We start from the raw sequence: 19,943 nt of genomic DNA, 5'->3' as shown, positions 1-19,943 counted from the left end.
TATAACTGCCATATCAATATTGAGATTTGTAGCAGCATCAGTTAAATATCTATACAAATACATTTATAAAGGTCATGATCGAGCATCGTTTATTGTTGATGCAAAAGGAAATGAGCATGTGGTAATCAAAGAGATCAAGCAGTACCGTGATGCAAGGATAATAACAACTATAGAAGCGGTCTACAGGTTGTTTGGTTTTAAGTTGTATTCAATCTAGCCGCCTGTCCTACAGATGCAAGTACACCTTCCTGGTATGCACATGGTTGCCTACAAGTCAACAAACAACCTGAAAGATGTTGTGGAGTGTCAGAAATCCCAAAGGTCAATGCTAACTGAGTACTTCAAGATGAACATGTCCAATCCTAAGGCCTGCCAATACCTGTACAAAGAGTTTCCAGAGTACTTCACGTGGAACAAATCTGGAAATTTTTGGAAATCTAGAGTTGCAAAAAACAGGCTTCAGATTGGTAGATTGGTATATGCAAATCCACGTGAAGGTGATAGATACTACCTTTGGGTGCTGCTGAACCATGTGAGAGGTGCAACCTCATATGAGAACCTCAAAACATGGTGTGGTATTACATATGAGACTTTTAGAGCAGCTGTCGAAGCCACGGAGTTTGTAGATATTGATAAGTCATTAGATGAGTGTCTGACTGAATGTGCCATGGTCAGGTTTCCTTCTTCTTTCCACAGGCTTTTTGCCACTATTATGGTTTTCTGTGAGTGTGCCGACATATGCCATCTTTAGGACAAGCATTATGAATCATTGGCTGAGGATTTCCGATGTACTAATGACAACTACACTATGGTTGAGCAGATGGTGCTCCGTGATATTTCATACCATCTAACATCCTTGGGGAAAGACATTAGGCACTATGGTCTTCCAAAACTACATGAGTCAGGTTAGTTTGTTCTAATATTTGTATGGAAAAAAATTAATTGTCTTTGAATTTTGCACGTCATTTGTACAATTGGTTATAACATTCCAAAATTTCCTTGTGTGTGCAGACAATCAACGCTCTAGAGACCATTACAGAGAGCTTACAGAGGAGCAGAATCTCGGTTATGAAGAGAAACACCTGGAGATCATAGATACGCTTAATGCAGAACAAAGGGCAGGTTTCGAGGACATACTTGACCATGTTATGAAGGGCAAGGGATAGGTTTTCTTTGTGGATGGTCCCAGAGGCACCGATAAAACCTATCTATATAAAGCATTGCTTGCAAAGGTGCACTCTATGGATCTTATTGCCATTGCTACAGTAACATCTAGTACAGCAGCATCCATCATGCCTGGTGGACGCACTATGTGTAGTTTTACTCAGTAGAGTGGGATAGCCAAAATGCTTAGGAGAGCATCTATGATAATTTGGGATGAGGTAGCAATGACTAAGAGACAGGCAGTTGAGGCACTAGACTGGACACTACAGGATATAATGGAGTGTACGCAGCCATTTGGTGGTAAGGTCATGTTGTTTGGAGGTGACTTCAGACAGGTTCTTCCTGTCGTGTCGCATGGTACAAGAGCACAAATCGCAGATGTTACTTTGCTTAGGTCATACATATGGGAAAGTGTTCGGCGTATACGACTAACCCAGAACATGAGAGCACAATCAGACACATGGTTTGTAGATTATCTGCTGAGGATCGGTAACGACACTGAGGAAATATTTGGTGATGACTATATGCAGTTGCCTGATGATATTCTGATTGATAGCCCTTCAGAAGACATCTGTATTGATACGCTTATTGACCACGTATTCCTGAACCTTGATGTTAATTGTACATCTGCAGCCTACATGCGCGAGCGTGCAATCCTTTCCACTAGGAATGAGCACGTGGATGTAGTGAATGCACTAATGCTTGAATGGAAACGCATTTGTAGGCACAACAAAGTTCTAGAATCTTGGGAAGACTTCAAATTTCTTTTTAGAGATGCATTCATTCCTAAATATTATGCTGATTATTTGCTTGCTAAATTAGACAACTTGAGGCAAGGTAGTAGGACTGTGAAAGAATACTTCCATGATTTTAAAATTTGTATCATGTATGGTGGATTAGATGAATGCATGGAAGATGTGATGACTAGGTTCATGAGAGGGCTCAATTCTGAAATTCGAACTTTGTTAATTAGCAAATCATGCATGCATATTGCTCAATTGTATTGTCTTGCTCTCAATGCTGAAAAGGAGATTCTATTATCTGTGAATACTTGCAATAATGATGTGACCCATAATGTCCAAAATTTGTCCACCCTGCATGCTAATGAAGAGCAATGATGAGGACATCACATGCTCGGATACAACCATATTAGTATCTTTTGACTCCGAGGTGAAACAATTCTTTATCATAATTATATGTGATACATTTGATGAATTGATGCTGCACCATGATGTGTATTCGTTGTCAATTTCAGAAATACATACATGGATCAAAAATAGTGTTAAACACACATGGAAGGCATGGAGGACCAAAGAAGTAGATTGGGGGCCAAGTCCAAGTATTCCTAACGTCCTCCACCAGGCCACCACGTCACTTTTGGCCCAAGGAAAGAAAGAGATCCAATCCAACACGTTTTGGTGCTGGATTCGGACTACAGTTCTGGCCCAACTTGCAACGACCGCCACGACCTCATCCGGACTCCGTTTTGGGCGTTCAAGTACTCCTTGGAATACTTATGAAGTCTATTTTTATATGGATCCGGACTCATGTCCATATCTATTCTGAGGCGGCCGCAATCATCGAAATACTACCGAGAGGTTTTCTGTCCACAGGTGCTGCGTCGCCCTATTTTGGCCCGATGGGCCGTGTATCAAGTTGGGTCCATTAGGGACGTGTCCTAGGGTTGGAGCACGACCCCAACACCCCCCTGGTCGTCCTCCTAGGTATTAATAAGGATTAGAGCCGCCACGAACAGATTGGGTTTTGTTTTGATGTAAGTTTAGCCATTGCTACTTCCTTGTAGACGCGTGTGTCAACTAGACCATCCGTTCTACTCGATTCGGAACCCCAAATTTGTGATTTCAGATTGGTTTTCATCTCCATATTTGCAATTGAGTTGCTTGTTCTACTTGTTCTTGCTTGTTCTTCGATTGCTTGCAGGACGATTGCCCTAGTGGCCGGGTGACGCGCTCCACAAGATCGCGGCAGCCATTGGAGGTGGTGTATCGGTTGCTAAGGCGCAGCTTGGAAGGCTGTAGTCGGGCCGTGAACGTCGTCTCCATCCACCAATCGAGTTATCCACGCCTCTCATCGAAAGATCGGGAATCAACCCTAGCGGGTTCATATCAGGTTCCCCGGTAGTAAAATGGTGTACTACAATTTTGACTCGGTAGAGAATGACCCACGGAATAATTACCCCTTAGACTTTCTCAATTCAATCACACCAAATGGGTTGCCTCCACATGAGCTTGTGAAAGAAGAACTGCTCTGTTATCCTACTTCGAAATCTTGATCCTGACAATGGCCTTTGTAATGGCACCCAACTAATTGTGAGAGGATTTCAGAAAAATTCTATCGATGCTGAGATTGTTAATGGCCAACATGCAGGAGAAAGGGTATTCATACCCAGGATACCAATGTCTCCTTCCGAAGATCTGTCCCTACCGTTCAAGTTTAAGCGCAAGCAGTTTTCCATCTGCTTGAGCTTCGCAATGACCATTAACAAGGCGCAGGTCAGACAATACCAAATGTAGGTATCTACCTCCCCGAGACTGTCTTTTCTCATGGGCAGCTGTATGTAGCACTATCTAGAGGTGTTTCTTGTAAGACAACGTGGGTTCTTGCTAGAAAAAATAAGGATATAGATCCTACTAGAAAAGGAACAAAGAATATTATCTACATGGATGTCTTGGAGTCATGAGGTATGTTAGTTTTGTAATTCTTGATTTATTATGATGTTAGACCCTAAACCCTAATACGAGGGTTAATTCACGAGACGAATCTATTAAACCTAATTAATCCATAATTAGCACATGTTTACTGTAGCATCACATGTTCTAATCATGGATTGATTAGGATTTTGGATTCATCTCGTGAATTAGTCCTCATTCATGCAATTATTTTTATCATTAGCCTATATTTAGTACTCCTAATTAGCATCCAAACATCTAATGTGACTTGGGCTACTAAATTAACTAAATGGTTGCCGTGCTACCGTATCTCGTATCTATAAATATGATTGAATCCATACATTTGGATATTAGCCCCGCTGCTGAATAACTTATGCATAGCCGATGCAATTGTTTAAATCCACACAATTGTTAATTCTATCTTATTAGTAACAATTATTTGTCATGTTCTAATTATACACGTGCCTGTGGCACATGCACATCCACTAGTGTGGGACATAACGCTACCCCCTATTAGTCTAATAAACCGGTAAACCCACTGGTAGTACATTCACGTTTCGTGGCTGGCTATGGAGCCATCAAATCTTTTGGCGCAGAACGATGTGGCTATATATGTCAGTTGTCAGACCGTCCATGCTTGTGCCAACTTGTCTAGAACATTCCCATCAGAACTTGTTTAAGGGGGTGTTTGGATACCAGGTGTTAAACTTTAACAGTGTCACATCGAATGTTCGGATGCTAATTAGGAGAACTAAATATGAGCTAATTATAAAACTAATTGCAGAACCCTATGCTAATTCGCGAGACGAATCTATTAAGCCTAATTAATCCATCATTAGCAAATGGTTACTGTAGCACCACATTGTCAAATCATGTACTAATTAGGCTTAATAGATTCGTCTCGCGAATTACACTCCATCTGTGCAATTAGTTTTATAATTAGCCTATGTTTAATACTCCTAATTAGCATTCAAACATCCGATGTGACGGGTGTTAAACTTTAACACTAGTGAGCCAAACAGGCCCTAAAACATGATGCGTGTGACCAACTTTAAGTCTGAGGACACGGTCTTTAGTTGCTTGTCGTGCCATCTCGATCGGCATCTGCCGTAGAAACTCATGTAATTTCATTAGTTGCGAGACACAATGCAGATTATGAGGCTGTTGGGGCTCTGCCCCTCCTGTTCCTAAAAAAAATATGGGACCTCATGAATCATGATGGACTTAGCTCAGTTGTCCACTGCCTAATTTTTAGTTGCCACTAATTGAGTGCTAGTAATTGCATTTTTTTCGAGTCCAAACAATGCCATATGACTCAGGAAATGTTTGGTTGCCAGCCGCAACGCGTCACGCCACCGGTGCAACAGTCACATTAATTGGAGGTCACTGCTTGGTTCACTGCTATCCTTTGGCTGCCATGGTATTTCGCAGTTGTTTTTGACGCTATGGGCGTGGCGCTGATTTTTGACGCCGCAGGTTCGGCGTGGCAGCTTGAGGCCAGCAACCAAGCGCGCACTCAAAATTTGGCATGCTTGGCTCGTTTTACATATGAAAGGACTTGGGTTCTACCACCCAGTAGTCAAATATTTGGCAGAGCACGACAGCTACCTCGATAAAACTTTCCATTCTCACAACGATTTCTTGGAAGCTAGATTCATTTCGTTAACACAAGTGTGCAGCCAGCGGATATAATTCACATAATTCCATTTAATTGTGAGATAGGAGTATGGATTTTTTTTAAAAAAAAATAGTATGAACACTTTTGAAACTATGGTCCTTATCGATTGCCAACACTCTAGTCGGGTCGGGGTGTCAAACATTGGTCAAATCGAACCCCGCAGAGCAGCTCGATTGAGGGGGTGTTTGGATACGAGGTGCTAAACTTTAACAGTGTCACATCGGATGTTCGGATGCTAATTAGAAGAACTAAATATGAGTTAATTATAAAATTAATTGCAGAACCCTGTGCTAATTCGCGAGACGAATCTATTAAGCCTAATTAATCCACCATTAGCAAATGGTTACTGTAGCACTACATTGTCAAATCATGGACTAATTAGGCTTAATAGATTCGTCTCGCGAATTATACTCCAACTGTGCAATTAGTTTTGTAATTAGTCTATATTTAATACTCCTAATTAGCATCCAAACATCCGATGTGACTGGTGTTAAACTTTAACCGGGTGGAGCCAAACAGGCCCTGATTGTGTCGTGATTTTTGTTTTCGCCTCTTTAAGTCCTCGACCCATCGAATTTCGCCTTTTGTTTCTCCACTCTTCTTAGGGCCTGTGGCAACCAGCTGTTAAAGTTTAACACCCGTCACATCGGCTGTTTGGGTGCTAATTAGGAGTATTAAACATAGGCTAATTACAAAACTAATTGCACAGATGGAGTATAATTCGCGAGACGAATCTATTAAGCCTAATTAGTCCATGATTTGACAATGTGGTGCTACAGTAACCATTTGCTAATGATGGATTAATTAGGCTTAATAGATTCGTCTCGCGAATTAACACAGGGTTCTACAATTAGTTTTATAATTAGCTCATGTTTAGTTCTCTTAATTAGCATCCGAACATCTGATGTGACACTGTTAAAGTTTAACACTTCGTATCCAAAACACCCTTAGTTTCGTATTCTACCGGGGGCAAAGAAACAACCGCGGCAAAAAGGTCACCAAGCAAACGAAGCATCAGCAGCGGCGACAAAAATTCTAACTCGCCCCAAATTTTTACCGCGAGCGCCGCGCCGGGCGGCAACGGTAAAACACGAACAGACGCAGCACGGCGGCAGAGGCGCCGTCGGGAACCTAGAAGCCAGGCCAGTCCGAGAAAGCAGACCGCGTCCATAGACCGAAAACCCACTGACAACCTGGTCCACGGCTCTACCCCACGGGTCTCAAGACCCTTGCCCACCTAGACCGCGCCCACGCTGCCCACGCGGCTCACGCAATTCTCTCCCGAAACTCTCCTACCTTTTCGAATCCGAGCGGGGCTTCCCCTACGAGAAGCCCACCCACCAAATCCACCTGTAAACCCACTGACACTGGGCCTTAACCGGAGACCTCGCATACGGGACCCACAGATCAGTTGAGCGAGCCGCGTAGATATTTCTGGCGGTTTCGGAGAGGGAGCGGTGGTTTCAAATACCCCCGCCCCACCTCCTCCGCCTTCGCCGTTCCCCTTCCTTCCTCAGCACCCCACCCGCCTCCGTATCCTCCAAGCCCCCCACCAACAGCTTTCTTCCCCTCTCGCTCTCGTTGGGGTCGCTAGGGTTTGGGAATTCGAAGGGCTTCCCTCGCAATGCCGGAGGCGGAGGCGGTGGGAGCGGGGGGCCGCGGCGAGGAGGCGGAGCCGGTGACGCCGCAGCCGCAGCAGCAGCAGGAGGGGCCCCAGGCGGTGGACGATCGGCGGCTGCTGCGGTCACAGTACCTCGCCGTGAAGAGCCTCATCAGCGGTAGGGGGCGCGAAACTCGCGGCATTGGTTCCTGATCGCGGTTTGGTTGTTTGGTTGAGTTTGATTTTGGGGGTATGTTTGTGTCGTGCGCAGATGAGAAGGATGATATGGCGAGCGCGGACTCCGAAAATTTCCTCTCCATCATCAACAAGGTGGAGAGCCTGCACCAGCAAGGTAAGGACATCCCCTTTCGCTGGCCCGCCGGGCAATTTTTGGTTTTGGGTGGCGATTTCGTCCCCTGCAGTTTCGGAAGGCACCAATTTTTCTGTCAGTTAACATGTGTGCGTGTGTTTTCCTGAGCTGTCCGTTGGATGGTTTATCTCAGCAGTGAATTTTGCATGTGGTGCTTTTTATTGCGCGAAAGCTCGCTCCAATGTCTCATGTCTGCGTTTTATTAATGTACTCTTCTACAAAGTTAATCTATTTTGCATTAATGTTGCATGACCACTGCATCCTTTGTCAATGAGTCGCTGAGATGGTCGTACTGTTTAAGGCATCAAGTTCTGCCAGTCAACATGTGTGTGGATGGTTTATTTCAGTAACGAATTTTAAATATGTTGCTTTTTATTACGTGAAAATTCGCTCCAATGGCCTGCAATCATCTATTTTTGCGTTGATGTTGTTTAATGGCTGCATGGTTTGTCAATGAGTCGCTGAGATGGATGCTACATTTTTATTTAGAAGAAGAAATATGCAACTGTAATTTGGAAAATATTAGGTAACAGAGGGGAACATTATGCCATTTTTGCTGGCCAGTTGACCTCTTTCAATGCAGTACTAGCACATGCCATCTTATCAGTAGGTTTTTAAGAAGCATGGAATTGAAACTTGAAACATGTTGGATAATACACATAGTCTTCTGCCATGCCAAGATGTTCAGTTATGATAATATCAAGTTTATTTCTCGTTGAACTTTCACTGCCTTTGGCATCAGAGGGTACTATTCTACCGATTGCTGATGCTAGGGGCAGGTTCCAACTTAATTACTAACAGCAACAGTGGTGTCTCTGTGCTCCAGTCCAGAGGCCAAGGGAGCAGATAGCTGATGCAGAAGCCCTGCTGGACCTTGCCACCAGTTTGGTAACATCAGTAAGGTCCCATTCAGTTCTGGGAATCACGCCTTCTGATTTCGTTGCTGGACTGCTGAAGAAGTTTGGAAAGCAAAGGGGTCCTGATGATGAGCATGCCTCGTTGGACTGGGCTCGTGTTGGGCGTGCTGCCTCTCATGTTTTCATGAACGCTGCTGGATGTGCCACCATGTAATGGGAATCCACTGTTTTTTTGAGTTTACCTTTGATGGTTGCAATTTCCAAGGACTTGAAATATTGTTTCTGTTTTGATAGGGTTGGCCCTATGAAGACAGAAGTGAAGCCGCGAAGGGTTTGTATTAGAAAAAAGAGGACTGCAAGACCTCGTGGAAGTGCTCGTCCTGAACAGGTGCACTTCTGTGTGGTTAATTTAATGGCAGTAATGAGCAGAACTTTGCACTGGTTTACTGGGTATGCTGATGTGGTAGGCATCATATTTTCTTCACAGTAAGATGGGTAGCATAGCATTGCTACCATGGCTCACATGTAGTCAAAAATATCAAAACATTGCCACCATAGCATTGTGGGTAATTTCTGTCAAAAAAATACAGGTCTGTTTATTTACTGCACTATGAATGTCATGCTGATACAGGGATGAATTTAGCGAGGTCTACAATCAAATCCATATTTCCTTTGACATGACTGCAAATTCTAGAGCCCCGTCAAATTTCTTCATCTTTATGTTTGTATTCTGGCGTTCCACATGTATCTGTTAAGTAAATAGCTAATCTCAGGTTTGGTGTTTCTACTTGTACCAACAAACTCTTTATCACAATATGATTATATTGCACAAAATAGCTGTGAACTATATTGGAACCACAAGATCATTATCAGTTTTATTTTGCTATCATTTTGTGATGGATGCATTAAGATGGAGACCATAGTTATTATTTTGGACATAGATGTTTGTAACATTCAAAATTCTTTCCAACTTTTCTACAGATCATTACCAACTTCTTACAATCTACTCACTCTTAATCTGCAGCTTGTGGACCCCACAGTGAAAACAAAGAGTGATACTGATAAGAATATGTCTGCTATATTTAACCTTCTGAGGAGAAAGAAAAATGCCAGGCTGGAACACCTTGTTTTAAACAGGACATCATTCGCCCAAACAGTGGAGAATGTCTTTGCCTTGTCGTTTCTAGTGAAAGATGGCAGAGTTGAAATCAATGTGAATGATGAGGGGCATCATATTATCTGTAAGGACTCTGTTGCATGGCCACTGCTTTGTTGCTGTAATATCATGGATATTCTGTAGTTTGTTATTGGTATGTCTGATATAATTCTATTGACTGAACAGATCCAAGGAACGCACCTGCCGCTAGTGCTGTTGCTTCAGGAGAAGTTGTCTACAACCACTTTGTCTTCCGATTTGATTTCGAAGACTGGAAGGTACTGTTTCAGTAAATAATTGCCATGTTGTTTCAAAATAATAATTAAACTATCAGAATAAAATCCTGCATACTCAGCATACATTTGATTTAAATATTTCATCTAGTGTGCTCATGCAAGTATGTTTTTGCTAAAGTTTCTGTGGCAAAGGTTGCAAACTAATAGCAAATTTGCATTACAGTTTCAACATAGTTCAAACCTTGTATATAAGGTAAACATGATAGTGATATATTAGGACTTCCATTTGGGAGGAATACTAAGATGAGATTTGATCTTTATCTTTTCTCTTTCTCTAGAGAAGTAATTTTGGTTTATATGCCTGGTTGACTTTATGTTAATGTGTATGACTTGCCATGTTTTTTATTGAAAGGAAACTTGCATTGTTTATCTGATGTGATCCTGCCTTACATTTGTTTGCAGCTCATGAAAGGGGTCGTTCCAGAGGGGGAAGAGCTTATGCCGCACAGGTCTTCTCAGGATGCACCTGGCGCAGCAGGAAACAGTCATCCTGAGCCTGAGCTGACCGTGCCCACACAAAGCGCACCGATCAGGAAGCGGTGCAGGAACCGTGGCCTGATCTCGCAAGATGAGACGGTTGCAACGGGGGTGCAGGAAATCATGGCAAACAGGACGGTAGCCACAGGTGCGCAGCAAGTCGTGGAAGATGAGATGCCAGCAGCCATGGGCGCGAAGGAAGTCATGGAGGACGAGACGGGCGCAGCGACAGGCGCGAAGGAAGTCATGGAAGACAAGATGGTGGCCAAGTACAGGAAGGAGGTCAATCTGACGTACAAGCGCAGGCGCCTCTTCCAGGACGGCTGATGGCCCTGACCCTGGCTGTACATGTTTAGGTAGAGATGCAGCCACGCTCACTTAGCGTAGCTTATATGCGCTTAGGGAAAGCACGGTGGCGTGGCGTGGGTTGGGCTTTTGGAATGGTTGGGTATGTCACCTTTTGGAGTTGCTCTCCAGTTTCTGGTGTATTTAAGCTGAGGTAGTTGTAGTTAATGTTAGATGCCTGTTGCAACGCTAATGCTTAGTTTGATGATGGTTGAAAAGTTTGCTTAGTCTGGTGCTCTTGCTCTGAACTAAAGCTGATTCAGGTGGCCGGGCGGCCTGAACTTGGAAGCTTGGAAATTGGAACTATGACTGTAGCGGGCTTGTGCTCTTGTTCTAAACATAAGGAATTCGATGATAGCAATTTGTGCTGTCTAGTGAGAATCCTACAGTTCTCCGTCGAGCATGTGGCATTTAAAACCTGATCCAGAATAGGAGGCAAAACAGCTACGTAACATCAATAACAGACGGGAACAAACTACGATCAATCGCAAAACAGCTACGGAACATCACAATAATGCCACTTTGGCTGTGTAAATCAAACGAACTAAATTTTCACATACTGGTATTATCAAAGAAGAAACTTCAACTCAACAGAATCACAATAATATGCCAGCAAAAAGTGCCTAACAAAAGGTACAAAAATAGGATGAGCGACAGGGGTAAAGAGAGCAAATACAGTAATCCTACAATCCTAGAGGATGGTCATTCCGAAACTCTATTGCACAGTTACAGCAGGCACGATCAATACAAGCCACAGTAAGAATCTCTCATTCAGAATCAGGCTTGCGCAGCACATTACAAAATGGGCAACTGTCCTCAGTTCTGGCGTTATTCAGCCATCTATAGGCAAAATAACCACCATTGGCAACAACAAGCACATCTATCAGGCAGCAGCAGGTTTGCGAAGCTCACTTTCGCCATGAGCAAAGTGGCACCTATCACCAAACGTGCAGGAGCCTTTATTGAAATTCTCGCACAGTTTGGTCTTGAAGTTGCTTCCAGCCCCCCCGGCGTGAGGACCCCTGCCTGGGTTGTTCTTGGCTTGTGGAGGGGCCTTACCACTGATGCGGACAATCAAATCCGTGACCATTGCGCTAGCATGCTTGATCTGGTCGAATGTTCCCTCGAGCTCAATGTTTTTAAGGTTGGGATCAGCCTCATTGTCCCGGATGGCTAGCTTGGCGCCAGTCACACGGGATATATGCTTTGTGTTGGTACCACCCTTCCCAATGATACCACCAGCAAGTGATGCATCAACACTGATCTTGGCTGTGGCTGAAGCACCAAATGTTGATGGAGGAACCATGTCTGGGACAGGCATTGGCGGGGCCATAAAGTGACCGTTGGGCCCTGGTCCCATTGGAGGAGCTCCCATTGAGTTGTCCATCTGCATGGGCTTTCCAAGCTCCCTCTCTCCATGAGCAAAGTGGCATTTGCTCCCCCATTTACATCCTTCTGCAGTGTTGTACTTGTTACACATGCGAGTCTTCACAGCAGGTGAAGGTGGGCCATCAGGAGCACCATGTCCCATAGGCATTCTCGCTGGAGGAGCCGGAACAGGCGGTCCACCCAAGTTGGTCATCTTTGCAACAGCCTGGTAACCACCAGGGAAGTTATGGAGAAAGTGGCAACTTGCACCAAAGGGGCAGCCAGCAGTGCTGCATAATGAAAACACCATATAAGCAACTGAATATGCAAATATATTTGATACCTAAGAACTACAATATGAATTGATGATCCACAAATGCAGCCAATGCTGATGAAAGAGATTATGTCACATGCTGAGTAATGCAAATATACTAGATGATTCCTAACATTGATATCCAATGAATGAAAAAGATAAGTAGATGTTACTAGAAATTCTATGGCAAGTTATGTTTGGTATAAAATGCCATTGATAATCAAGCTTTGAAGGTGTATTAGTGGTTTGACCACTCCTGCATCATAATAATAAGAAACCGCAATTGAAGAAGTGACTGGCAGAAAGCAAGTCCCCAGCAATATATTCAATCTTAATCTTCTTATCTTGATTTCTTCAATTAAACCTGTTCCATGGTGCTACTGACTGATTGTTCATCCGAGAGTAAGTTTCATGTCCTCACAACCATTGTTGCATCATTCATATTTTCAGAGTGATATACAGCAGTAGGTTCCAAATTTTACTCCATTCAGTGTTCTTAAGCAATGATTAGACAAAAATAACCTGTAGCAGAATCTTGGTTGAACCATTTGTTAGCCACAATCAAAACATTTAGCAAAATAGCAAAATTTTAATTTATGGAACAAATAATAAAATAACAATAGATGTTACCAGGTGGGAGTTGATTTTAGGTTAGATTAGAACCTGAAAAATTTGGTGCACGGCTTGGATTTGCTTCCTACACCCATTTGAGTTGTCTCGCCTTCTGTTACACCAAATTTATTACTTGCGCCAATTAATCATGTGTTGCTTTACTAGATATATTTGGCTTGGTAAAGTAATACGAATAAATAAATAAATAAATTCATTAAATAAACACAGGACACTACATTTAAAGGTTAAGGAAGAACATCAATGCTGCTGCTATAACTTCCGCTTGTCCGGTATGCAAGCAATGCCCCCAATGATTTCCTTTTTGGCAATTGCTTACAGCACCGGAAGCATTACATGTAGCAATTCTAGCTAGCGCACGAAGCATCAAAAGTTCTAGACACCGAAGGCTAAAGGATCCATGTATACAGCACAGTAGCAAAAGCAATCTGGCACACCCATTACGGCACTATTCACGCCTAATAAATTTGTAGAAGCAAAATTGCTGCTAAATCCTACACGGTGCGCAGCCTTCAGCTCCCCCCGAAACCAACCGAAAAGAAAAATCCAAACAAATCTAGGCCACTCCAAGCTCCAAACACCCCAGATCCCTCCCTCCAGCAACGGCAGCAAAAACCACGGACCCCTGCAGTTCGCAGCCAAGCCGCGAGCGGCGGACCTCAGATCCGACCAACGGCGAGCAGCTAAAAACCGTACCGAGCGGAACCTTCCGTAGAGCAGCAACCAAATCGAGAGAGAGGTCGGGAAGCCGCTCACCTCTCGCGCGCTTGGGGCCGCCCGCGCCGTTGGCGCCCTCCGGCGCGGCCCGCTTGCGGCCGGCGGCGTCCATGGCGAGCTCGGGGTAAGAGCGCGCAGTACTGGTCGACGGCAGCGGCGGTGGCGGCGGGTAGAACCCTAGCTAGGGTTTCGCCCTCGCGGGGGCGGCGGGCGGAGGAGAGAGAGAGAGGTGGGGAGGGTGGCCGCAGCGGGAGGCCCGAACGAACCAGAGACGCGCGGGCGCAAACCTGATGGGTCGGGGAGTAGGGTTCAGATCCTGGGCTGGGTTAAATCGGGTTGGGTCCGCTGACATGTGGGGTCACGATAGACGGACCCACACGTCAGCGGCAACGTCATCGAGGATCTGTTTCCGTCCGCGGTGCCGTGGCGGCTCTGCTGGCTGGCGGTCTAGGAGTCTGTGCGCCGCGCGTAGGATTCACCTCGAGATCGGGGTTCGACCTAGGTACCTACCTATCTTTTTTTGAAAAAATAAAAACCTTCGAAATAGAAAAGTCTCTAACTTCAATTCATTCCCGTTGCCGCATAACAGAACCTAAAACACAAAAGAGATAAAAAAAATTTTGACAGGCATCATGCGTGATGAACTCTGAGCAAAACTCGGGTCGGGTAAAAAAATTCCGATTATCTCGAGCCTAGAATTTGTACCCTCTGCAATCCCAGTCATACATGTTTTTCTAGCCGGGTATGGACATTTGCATTCCTTTTCAATGAAAATAATAAAAATAAATCACTCATGATGTCTTGAAAATTTTCGGACTTGTGTGGTTCTCTGTCCTAGACAGACCCTACAAGTACCATGTGCTGGGCCAAAAATGCTCAGTATGCATGGACTTGGAGGCATAAGAGGGGTGTTATACTGTAACAAACAGAAATGTAGGTAGCATTCTGAAGAAATTTTCTTTTTTCTTTTCTTTTTACAAATTTCTTTTCTCTCTTCATTTTCTCATTTGGAGGTTGGCGCGCACACCACCGGCAGAGTGAGCGACGCAAGTTCGGTTAATGCGCAGACGGTTACCTCTGTGCAGGCGCAGGTGCCGCCGCAAGCAGCCTCTTCTCGCCTTGGTTCTCTACTTCTCTTCCTGCAGAGGCAACCGAGCAGATACCGGCCTCAGACCCCAGCTAATGCAGAGCTGTTCATCGCGACACAGTTTTTGGATCCAAGATAATCAACCTGATCGGCGACATATATGTCAGACTCCATAAAACAATGCCATCATTTGTACTGTACCGACCAGACAAGCTTAACACATGAAGTTCAGAGAGTCGGAGTTCAGACTGTATTCCACACATCTTTTGGAAAGTTCACATAAAACCCTCAGTCAATCCCCTACCATGGACTCATGGGGGTAACTAGCTGAAGAAAAATGGCGCTATGAAGAAATTGGCAGCGATCGCGGAGGTGCTGGTCCCAGTGTGAAGAAAACTCCGTGCTTGAACATAATCTGTTGCTGTTCCAATCAAGAGAGGAGGAGGATTCTCTTCTGGTTCGGACGTTCGGTGAAGCACCTTGGCTTGCACTATTAGTACCTTGACCAGCTTCCGTCACTGGCCCTGTGGAAGACCCGGGACTTGTGCTTGGGGAACGTCTCTTCCCAGTCTGGGTTATTGATCAAGTATTTCCATATCCTACATCAAGAAAAAGTACAGTAGCTTCAGAGACTGAAGACAATGGAACCATCAACCACACAGCGAGACTCTTTTTCCTGTAATATATCGCATGGCTTAATTCAAGATGATGGTTAGCTAATTGCAAGTCACAAGCTGGTTAAATTATAAATAGAAGGGTAGCAGCTAGAAATATCCAATTTAGGATCCTGAAAAGTAGAGGGGAATCTAGTTTGTGGAGATATGAACCTTCTTTCATTTTCCACAAAATGAGGTGGTTCTGCAGCTGGAGAGGTGGAGCATTGCATCAGGACTTCAGAATCCGAAAGCTGGTTAAGTGAGGATGCTATATCGGCCCAATCTGGCATCCTATATGACAAAAACGAGAGATACATTTATCATCAGGAAAAACTGTAAACAAATTAGGTATGAAAGTGAAGTACTTTTAGTAGTGATAACATGTGTTCTCAGGCTATTTCCCGCAACGTTTTCTAGTTGCAATTTGTATACTTGATAACAAGAACCAAAATACTTAAAATAGCAAAGCAAAAATGTAACTCTGTAGTTCCAAACGGGATTCAAATACGAATGATCAACAAGAACATGACAAAGCTACAACGGAACTTTTCATGTGAAGATGCACTAAACAAAGGGGGATTACCATTGTTGGAACAACCATTTAGAATTGTCATATGGCACTAGCAGAAGCTTTTGCCCTTTTTTTCAAATAGTAGTCATAAACTTGTACTATTTATCATGTAGAATTTTGGATTTAACTGGGCGAAAACCATTTGTTTATGTAACTACTAATCGATAGCTCAAAGTTCAGGGGCACTTAGTCTCGAATACAAAGAGTTTGAAACATGTAAATAAAGACATCAAACATTGCTTTAAGTTAAAATGTAATGGGTAGGAGAATTTAAGATACCAGCAGGCAGGTGCAATTCGAAAAACATCACACTGAGTATCATAAGTCTCCAGTAACCTTCCTTGCCAAGTTGGATCATAAGAACAAACACTCACACGAATTCTCCTGACAACTTCATCTGGACATCTTGAGTTCATGTCAAAGCTTGCTGGCATGACAACTCCAGAAGAGGTTTGAACCTGAAGGTGGTAGGTGGGCTTATAAGAACAATTAATCCCAAGAGGAGCATTTCCGAATTCATGGTTCTTAACCCGTATTGTATGTATTAATACTTTCGGTACACACCAAATCCAGAAATGAATTTCAGGGGGGATGGAAACAAATGTGTGGATTGCAGAAACAAATGTGGGAGAGCTACATCACTTTGGATCAACCTTCTAGGGCCGTTATGTAAACAACATGAAGACTGTTATGCTCTATTTTTAACTAGCGTGGTGTACTGGTGTCAATTGGCACCAGAAATTATCAACTAACACTGTAACGGATTCTGAGGAGAGGAAATCACTAACCACAAATCCACCAATTACTGGCAGCGCATTCCCAAGTGAATCAGTCGTTGTGTTATTCTCAAGGACACAGAACGACCGGAGATGGAATTGTTGCTGGGACTTATGCAGCACTTCAACTATTTTGCAACATAGTGGATAGGAATACCCTTCCTGTTTGATGTGCTTCTTTCCAGAGGAACGGACTACCTGCAGAGTGAATAGTGGAAGTTGGTTTCACAGTTTCTTGTATCATGCAAAAAAGGAGAAATAAATACTCAACAAACTGGTGAACAGTCAATAAGTTCTGAACACAACCTTTGTCGAAGCATCAGAAAAGCCACCAATAAGGTGAACCTGCAATTAAATGCTAGTGAGAATGGCTAAAAAAGGTGCTTACTATATACCCCAAGGAGAAATTGTAGTTAAAGGTACAAACATCAAATGGTGCATTGTCATCACCAAGTAATTCCAACATCTGTTTGAGCCCTCCCTCCACAATTTTTGGGAAATCCATATGGCTAACGGAGGTCCTGGATCAAACAACAGAAGATCAAAGGCATCATCAAATGTCCTAAGTTTCAGTGCCTTAGGAAATAAAAAGAGTGATGAATTTCAATAGAAACAGTCTTACAGGATCAAATAAATGCTCACTTCCTTTTCACTTACATTCCAGTCCTGTTGTTGCGAATTACTACACCGATGCATGTAGTAGCCTCGTCTGTGCCCACTAACTATATATACAAAGAACATATCAACTCATGTATTGTTGGAATTTGAATGACATGCATAACATAGAAACTTCAAATCACTTTACAGAACAAGTTCCGAGAAGATGTCAACTTTGCAGTGATACAGAATTAAAAAAACAGGCAGCAGCAACTAGCTACAGCAAGTTAGAAACTGTTCATGAACAAGCTCTACTCTAAATGCAACGGGAAATTAAGATTGGAATCCACATATTGGCACTCTAATCCAATGCAGCTATCCTTACTCATCAAACAATTACAGCTAAAGACAGCATGCACACTATCGTATAATCATTTTTCAGAACGGATTGTGTTAGACTGAATCAGGCAGACAAAGGAACAATACATCAAACAGACTGCTCCAAGGTTGCCAAAAGGTCCGGTTCAAATAGTAGAACATCACAATTCAGGAAATTGTTCACAATACACATTAAAACCTACAAAATGAATAATAAAAAGTGCCAAAGTAAAAAGGGGTACCTAAGATGACTGCCAAACCCCGATTTTACAGAAAGCAACAGGAAGCACTAACAATGTCCCCAAAGCTCCCAGCACAAGAATCCTCGCTTTATCATTCGCCCCCAAAAGGTCTCTGCTTTGTCCCAAACCAATTCCCAAATCGTGTGAAGTGAAACTACCCAAGAACTGCCCCTCCACCGCTTCAGAACCTCACACCTTTCTCTCGACAGCAACGCACATGATTTGGCCCAGGAAAACAAAATTCACCTTTACGGCTCAGATCATTACTTAGCCACGCATCATGAGCTACACAAGAAACTCCCTCCATAACCTCCCAAGATCCTCATTTTTCTCACCCAAAAGCCGATAAAGAAAAAACGAGCCACACAAATTGCCCTGTTCTACTCGATCAACCCGCGAAAGCCTGGGGAGATAAGAAAGCGACGACCTTGAGAGTTGAGACCCTCCCTCTACGCTTACCTCGACGCGCGCCGGATCCACCGTGGCGTACTCCCGCTGGAAGACGTAGACGTGCCTGGGCGCCCCCTCCTGCTCCGCGGAGATCCGCCTTTCCGGCGTGGCCTTGAGCCGGTCGGCCGCGTCGCGGAGCCCGGGGTGCCCCGTGAGCGCCGCCACGAGCTCCATCCCGATGGCCCCCTGCAGGGGACAGACAGACCGGGCGCCGTAGGATCAGAGAGACGGAACGGAAGCGCCTGCAGACGAGCGCATCAGAAGTGGGCAGCAGTACGCACCGCGCGGGAGGCGGCGCCGGCGGAGGAGGAGAGGACGGGCTCGCCGTCGATGAGGAGCATGGCGCCGGCGACCGTCTGAGTCGGAGGAGAGCTGGAAAGGGTGGTTCAGACTCGAAAAGTCGTGCAGGGAACGAAATTCCAAGCTTTGTCGCGCACGTTTTTCAGGGGTCCTTTCTGCTCCTCCGTCCCAAATGATGTAAAACCACCTGCAGATTGGGACGGAGGGATTGGAACGGAGGGAGTAGATTTTAGCTTGCGCAAGTAAGGATCGCAGTAAATGTAGTCAAAAGATCATGTTTAGCTGCGAGAAACGTTTCAATTTCTTCTTACCAAACGGTGTTTTTAAGAGAAACGTTTCACTTTTTTACATTACAAGCAAAAGGTGTTTCACTGCTTCTGATTCACTTCCTTCTCATTTAAACTATCATCATTTATCAGAATCAGAATCTTTCGAGTGATCCAAATGATTTCAGTGATACATTGAAGAAACGTTTCAATAAATGAATTCGGAACTCTACCAAACGGACTAAAAGAAACTACAGCAAAGGTTTTAGTTAATCAAATGACGATGCTAGATTTTAGTCTATCACTACAAATCCACAATAAAATTAAAATAAAAGGAAAGATAAAATAAGTTTTTCATAACCACGACAAACTTTAAGGTTAGTATTGGATGATTGAATGCATATTCGCGTGTATATTGGTGTCTGTACTAAAAATATAGTTTTGCATGCAAAAGAAAAAAAAAGAACGATGTGAGTTTGGTGCTCTTGTGATTTTTCATTTACATGTGTGATTGTTTACACACGTGTTCTGCTTGATTTCCGTTACATTTGTGACTACATCAAGGATAACTATGTGTGATACGATTTTCCATTACATGTGTTGTTTACAAAGGTGTTCCTCTTGATTTCCATTACATATGTCAAGGGTAATACGTGTGCATTCCTAGTTTCCCTTTTATTTTCATTATTCGGAGAGCAATCATACGCGTTTTTACTTTGCAAGAAGACCATCATATCAGTCAACGACTGTGATATGAACTTTTCTTGTTTTAGAAAAATGTAGCTACGCGGTAGAGCTACTAAGGTCCCGTTCGAGCACACAGACTAAAAATTACAACTAAATATGAACTAATTGTGAAAATAATTGCATAAGTTATGTCTAATTAATGAGTAGAATCCATTGATCGTTCATGATTAGTTAAAGTTGTGCTACAGTAAACATGGACTAATCATGGTCTA

General features: G+C 43.6%; 3 protein-coding genes across 3 annotated transcripts; 1 reads left to right on the top strand and 2 right to left on the bottom strand.

Annotated features, from left to right (window-relative positions):
• Positions 1-7,015: 7,015 nt before the first annotated feature.
• LOC117852142 (non-structural maintenance of chromosomes element 4 homolog A) lies at positions 7,016-10,860 on the top strand. The gene is made up of 7 exons (XM_034734114.2): positions 7,016-7,310; positions 7,404-7,484; positions 8,329-8,569; positions 8,654-8,747; positions 9,384-9,600; positions 9,702-9,793; positions 10,214-10,860. The coding sequence occupies exons 1-7, from the start codon at positions 7,157-7,159 to the stop codon at positions 10,613-10,615; spliced, it is 1,281 nt and encodes a 426-aa protein (XP_034590005.1). The 5' UTR covers positions 7,016-7,156; the 3' UTR covers positions 10,616-10,860.
• Positions 10,861-11,214: 354 nt separating this feature from the next.
• On the bottom strand, positions 11,215-13,923 carry LOC117852144 (zinc finger CCCH domain-containing protein 44). The gene is made up of 3 exons (XM_034734116.2): positions 13,701-13,923; positions 12,978-13,038; positions 11,215-12,291 (listed from the first exon to the last, which is right to left on the bottom strand). Exons 1-3 carry the CDS (start codon positions 13,771-13,773, stop codon positions 11,517-11,519), a joined length of 909 nt encoding a protein of 302 aa, XP_034590007.1. The 5' UTR covers positions 13,774-13,923; the 3' UTR covers positions 11,215-11,516.
• Positions 13,924-15,093: 1,170 nt separating this feature from the next.
• LOC117852143 (protein N-terminal asparagine amidohydrolase) lies at positions 15,094-18,865 on the bottom strand. The gene is made up of 9 exons (XM_034734115.2): positions 18,700-18,865; positions 18,428-18,604; positions 17,409-17,473; positions 17,179-17,272; positions 17,058-17,096; positions 16,764-16,949; positions 16,255-16,433; positions 15,576-15,695; positions 15,094-15,347 (listed from the first exon to the last, which is right to left on the bottom strand). Exons 1-9 carry the CDS (start codon positions 18,757-18,759, stop codon positions 15,242-15,244), a joined length of 1,026 nt encoding a protein of 341 aa, XP_034590006.1. The 5' UTR covers positions 18,760-18,865; the 3' UTR covers positions 15,094-15,241.
• Positions 18,866-19,943: the final 1,078 nt, after the last annotated feature.

The sequence above is a fragment of the Setaria viridis genome, chromosome 4 (genome assembly GCF_005286985.2).
Source record: "Setaria viridis chromosome 4, Setaria_viridis_v4.0, whole genome shotgun sequence".
Lineage (NCBI taxonomy): Eukaryota > Viridiplantae > Streptophyta > Magnoliopsida > Poales > Poaceae > Setaria > Setaria viridis.
Note: the sequence above shows the minus strand (reverse complement) of the source record. Positions and strands in the feature narration are given on the sequence as shown.

Coding starts and splice junctions, on each gene's coding strand:
- LOC117852142 (XM_034734114.2), top strand. CDS start 7,157: ATGCCGGAGGCGGAGGCGGTGGGAGCGGGGGGCCGCGGCGAGGAGGCG. Junction 8,748..9,383: donor GAAGTGCTCGTCCTGAACAG/GTGCACTTCTGT, acceptor CTTAATCTGCAG/CTTGTGGACCCCACAGTGAA. Junction 9,601..9,701: donor TGAGGGGCATCATATTATCT/GTAAGGACTCTG, acceptor TTGACTGAACAG/ATCCAAGGAACGCACCTGCC.
- LOC117852144 (XM_034734116.2), bottom strand. CDS start 13,773: ATGGACGCCGCCGGCCGCAAGCGGGCCGCGCCGGAGGGCGCCAACGGC. Junction 13,039..13,700: donor CGGCCCCAAGCGCGCGAGAG/GTGAGCGGCTTC, acceptor TTGGTGTAACAG/AAGGCGAGACAACTCAAATG. Junction 12,292..12,977: donor CCGTGCACCAAATTTTTCAG/GTTCTAATCTAA, acceptor TTCATTATGCAG/CACTGCTGGCTGCCCCTTTG.
- LOC117852143 (XM_034734115.2), bottom strand. CDS start 18,759: ATGCTCCTCATCGACGGCGAGCCCGTCCTCTCCTCCTCCGCCGGCGCC. Junction 17,097..17,178: donor ATGACAATGCACCATTTGAT/GTTTGTACCTTT, acceptor ATTTAATTGCAG/GTTCACCTTATTGGTGGCTT. Junction 15,348..15,575: donor TTTGTGGAAAATGAAAGAAG/GTTCATATCTCC, acceptor TTCTTGATGTAG/GATATGGAAATACTTGATCA.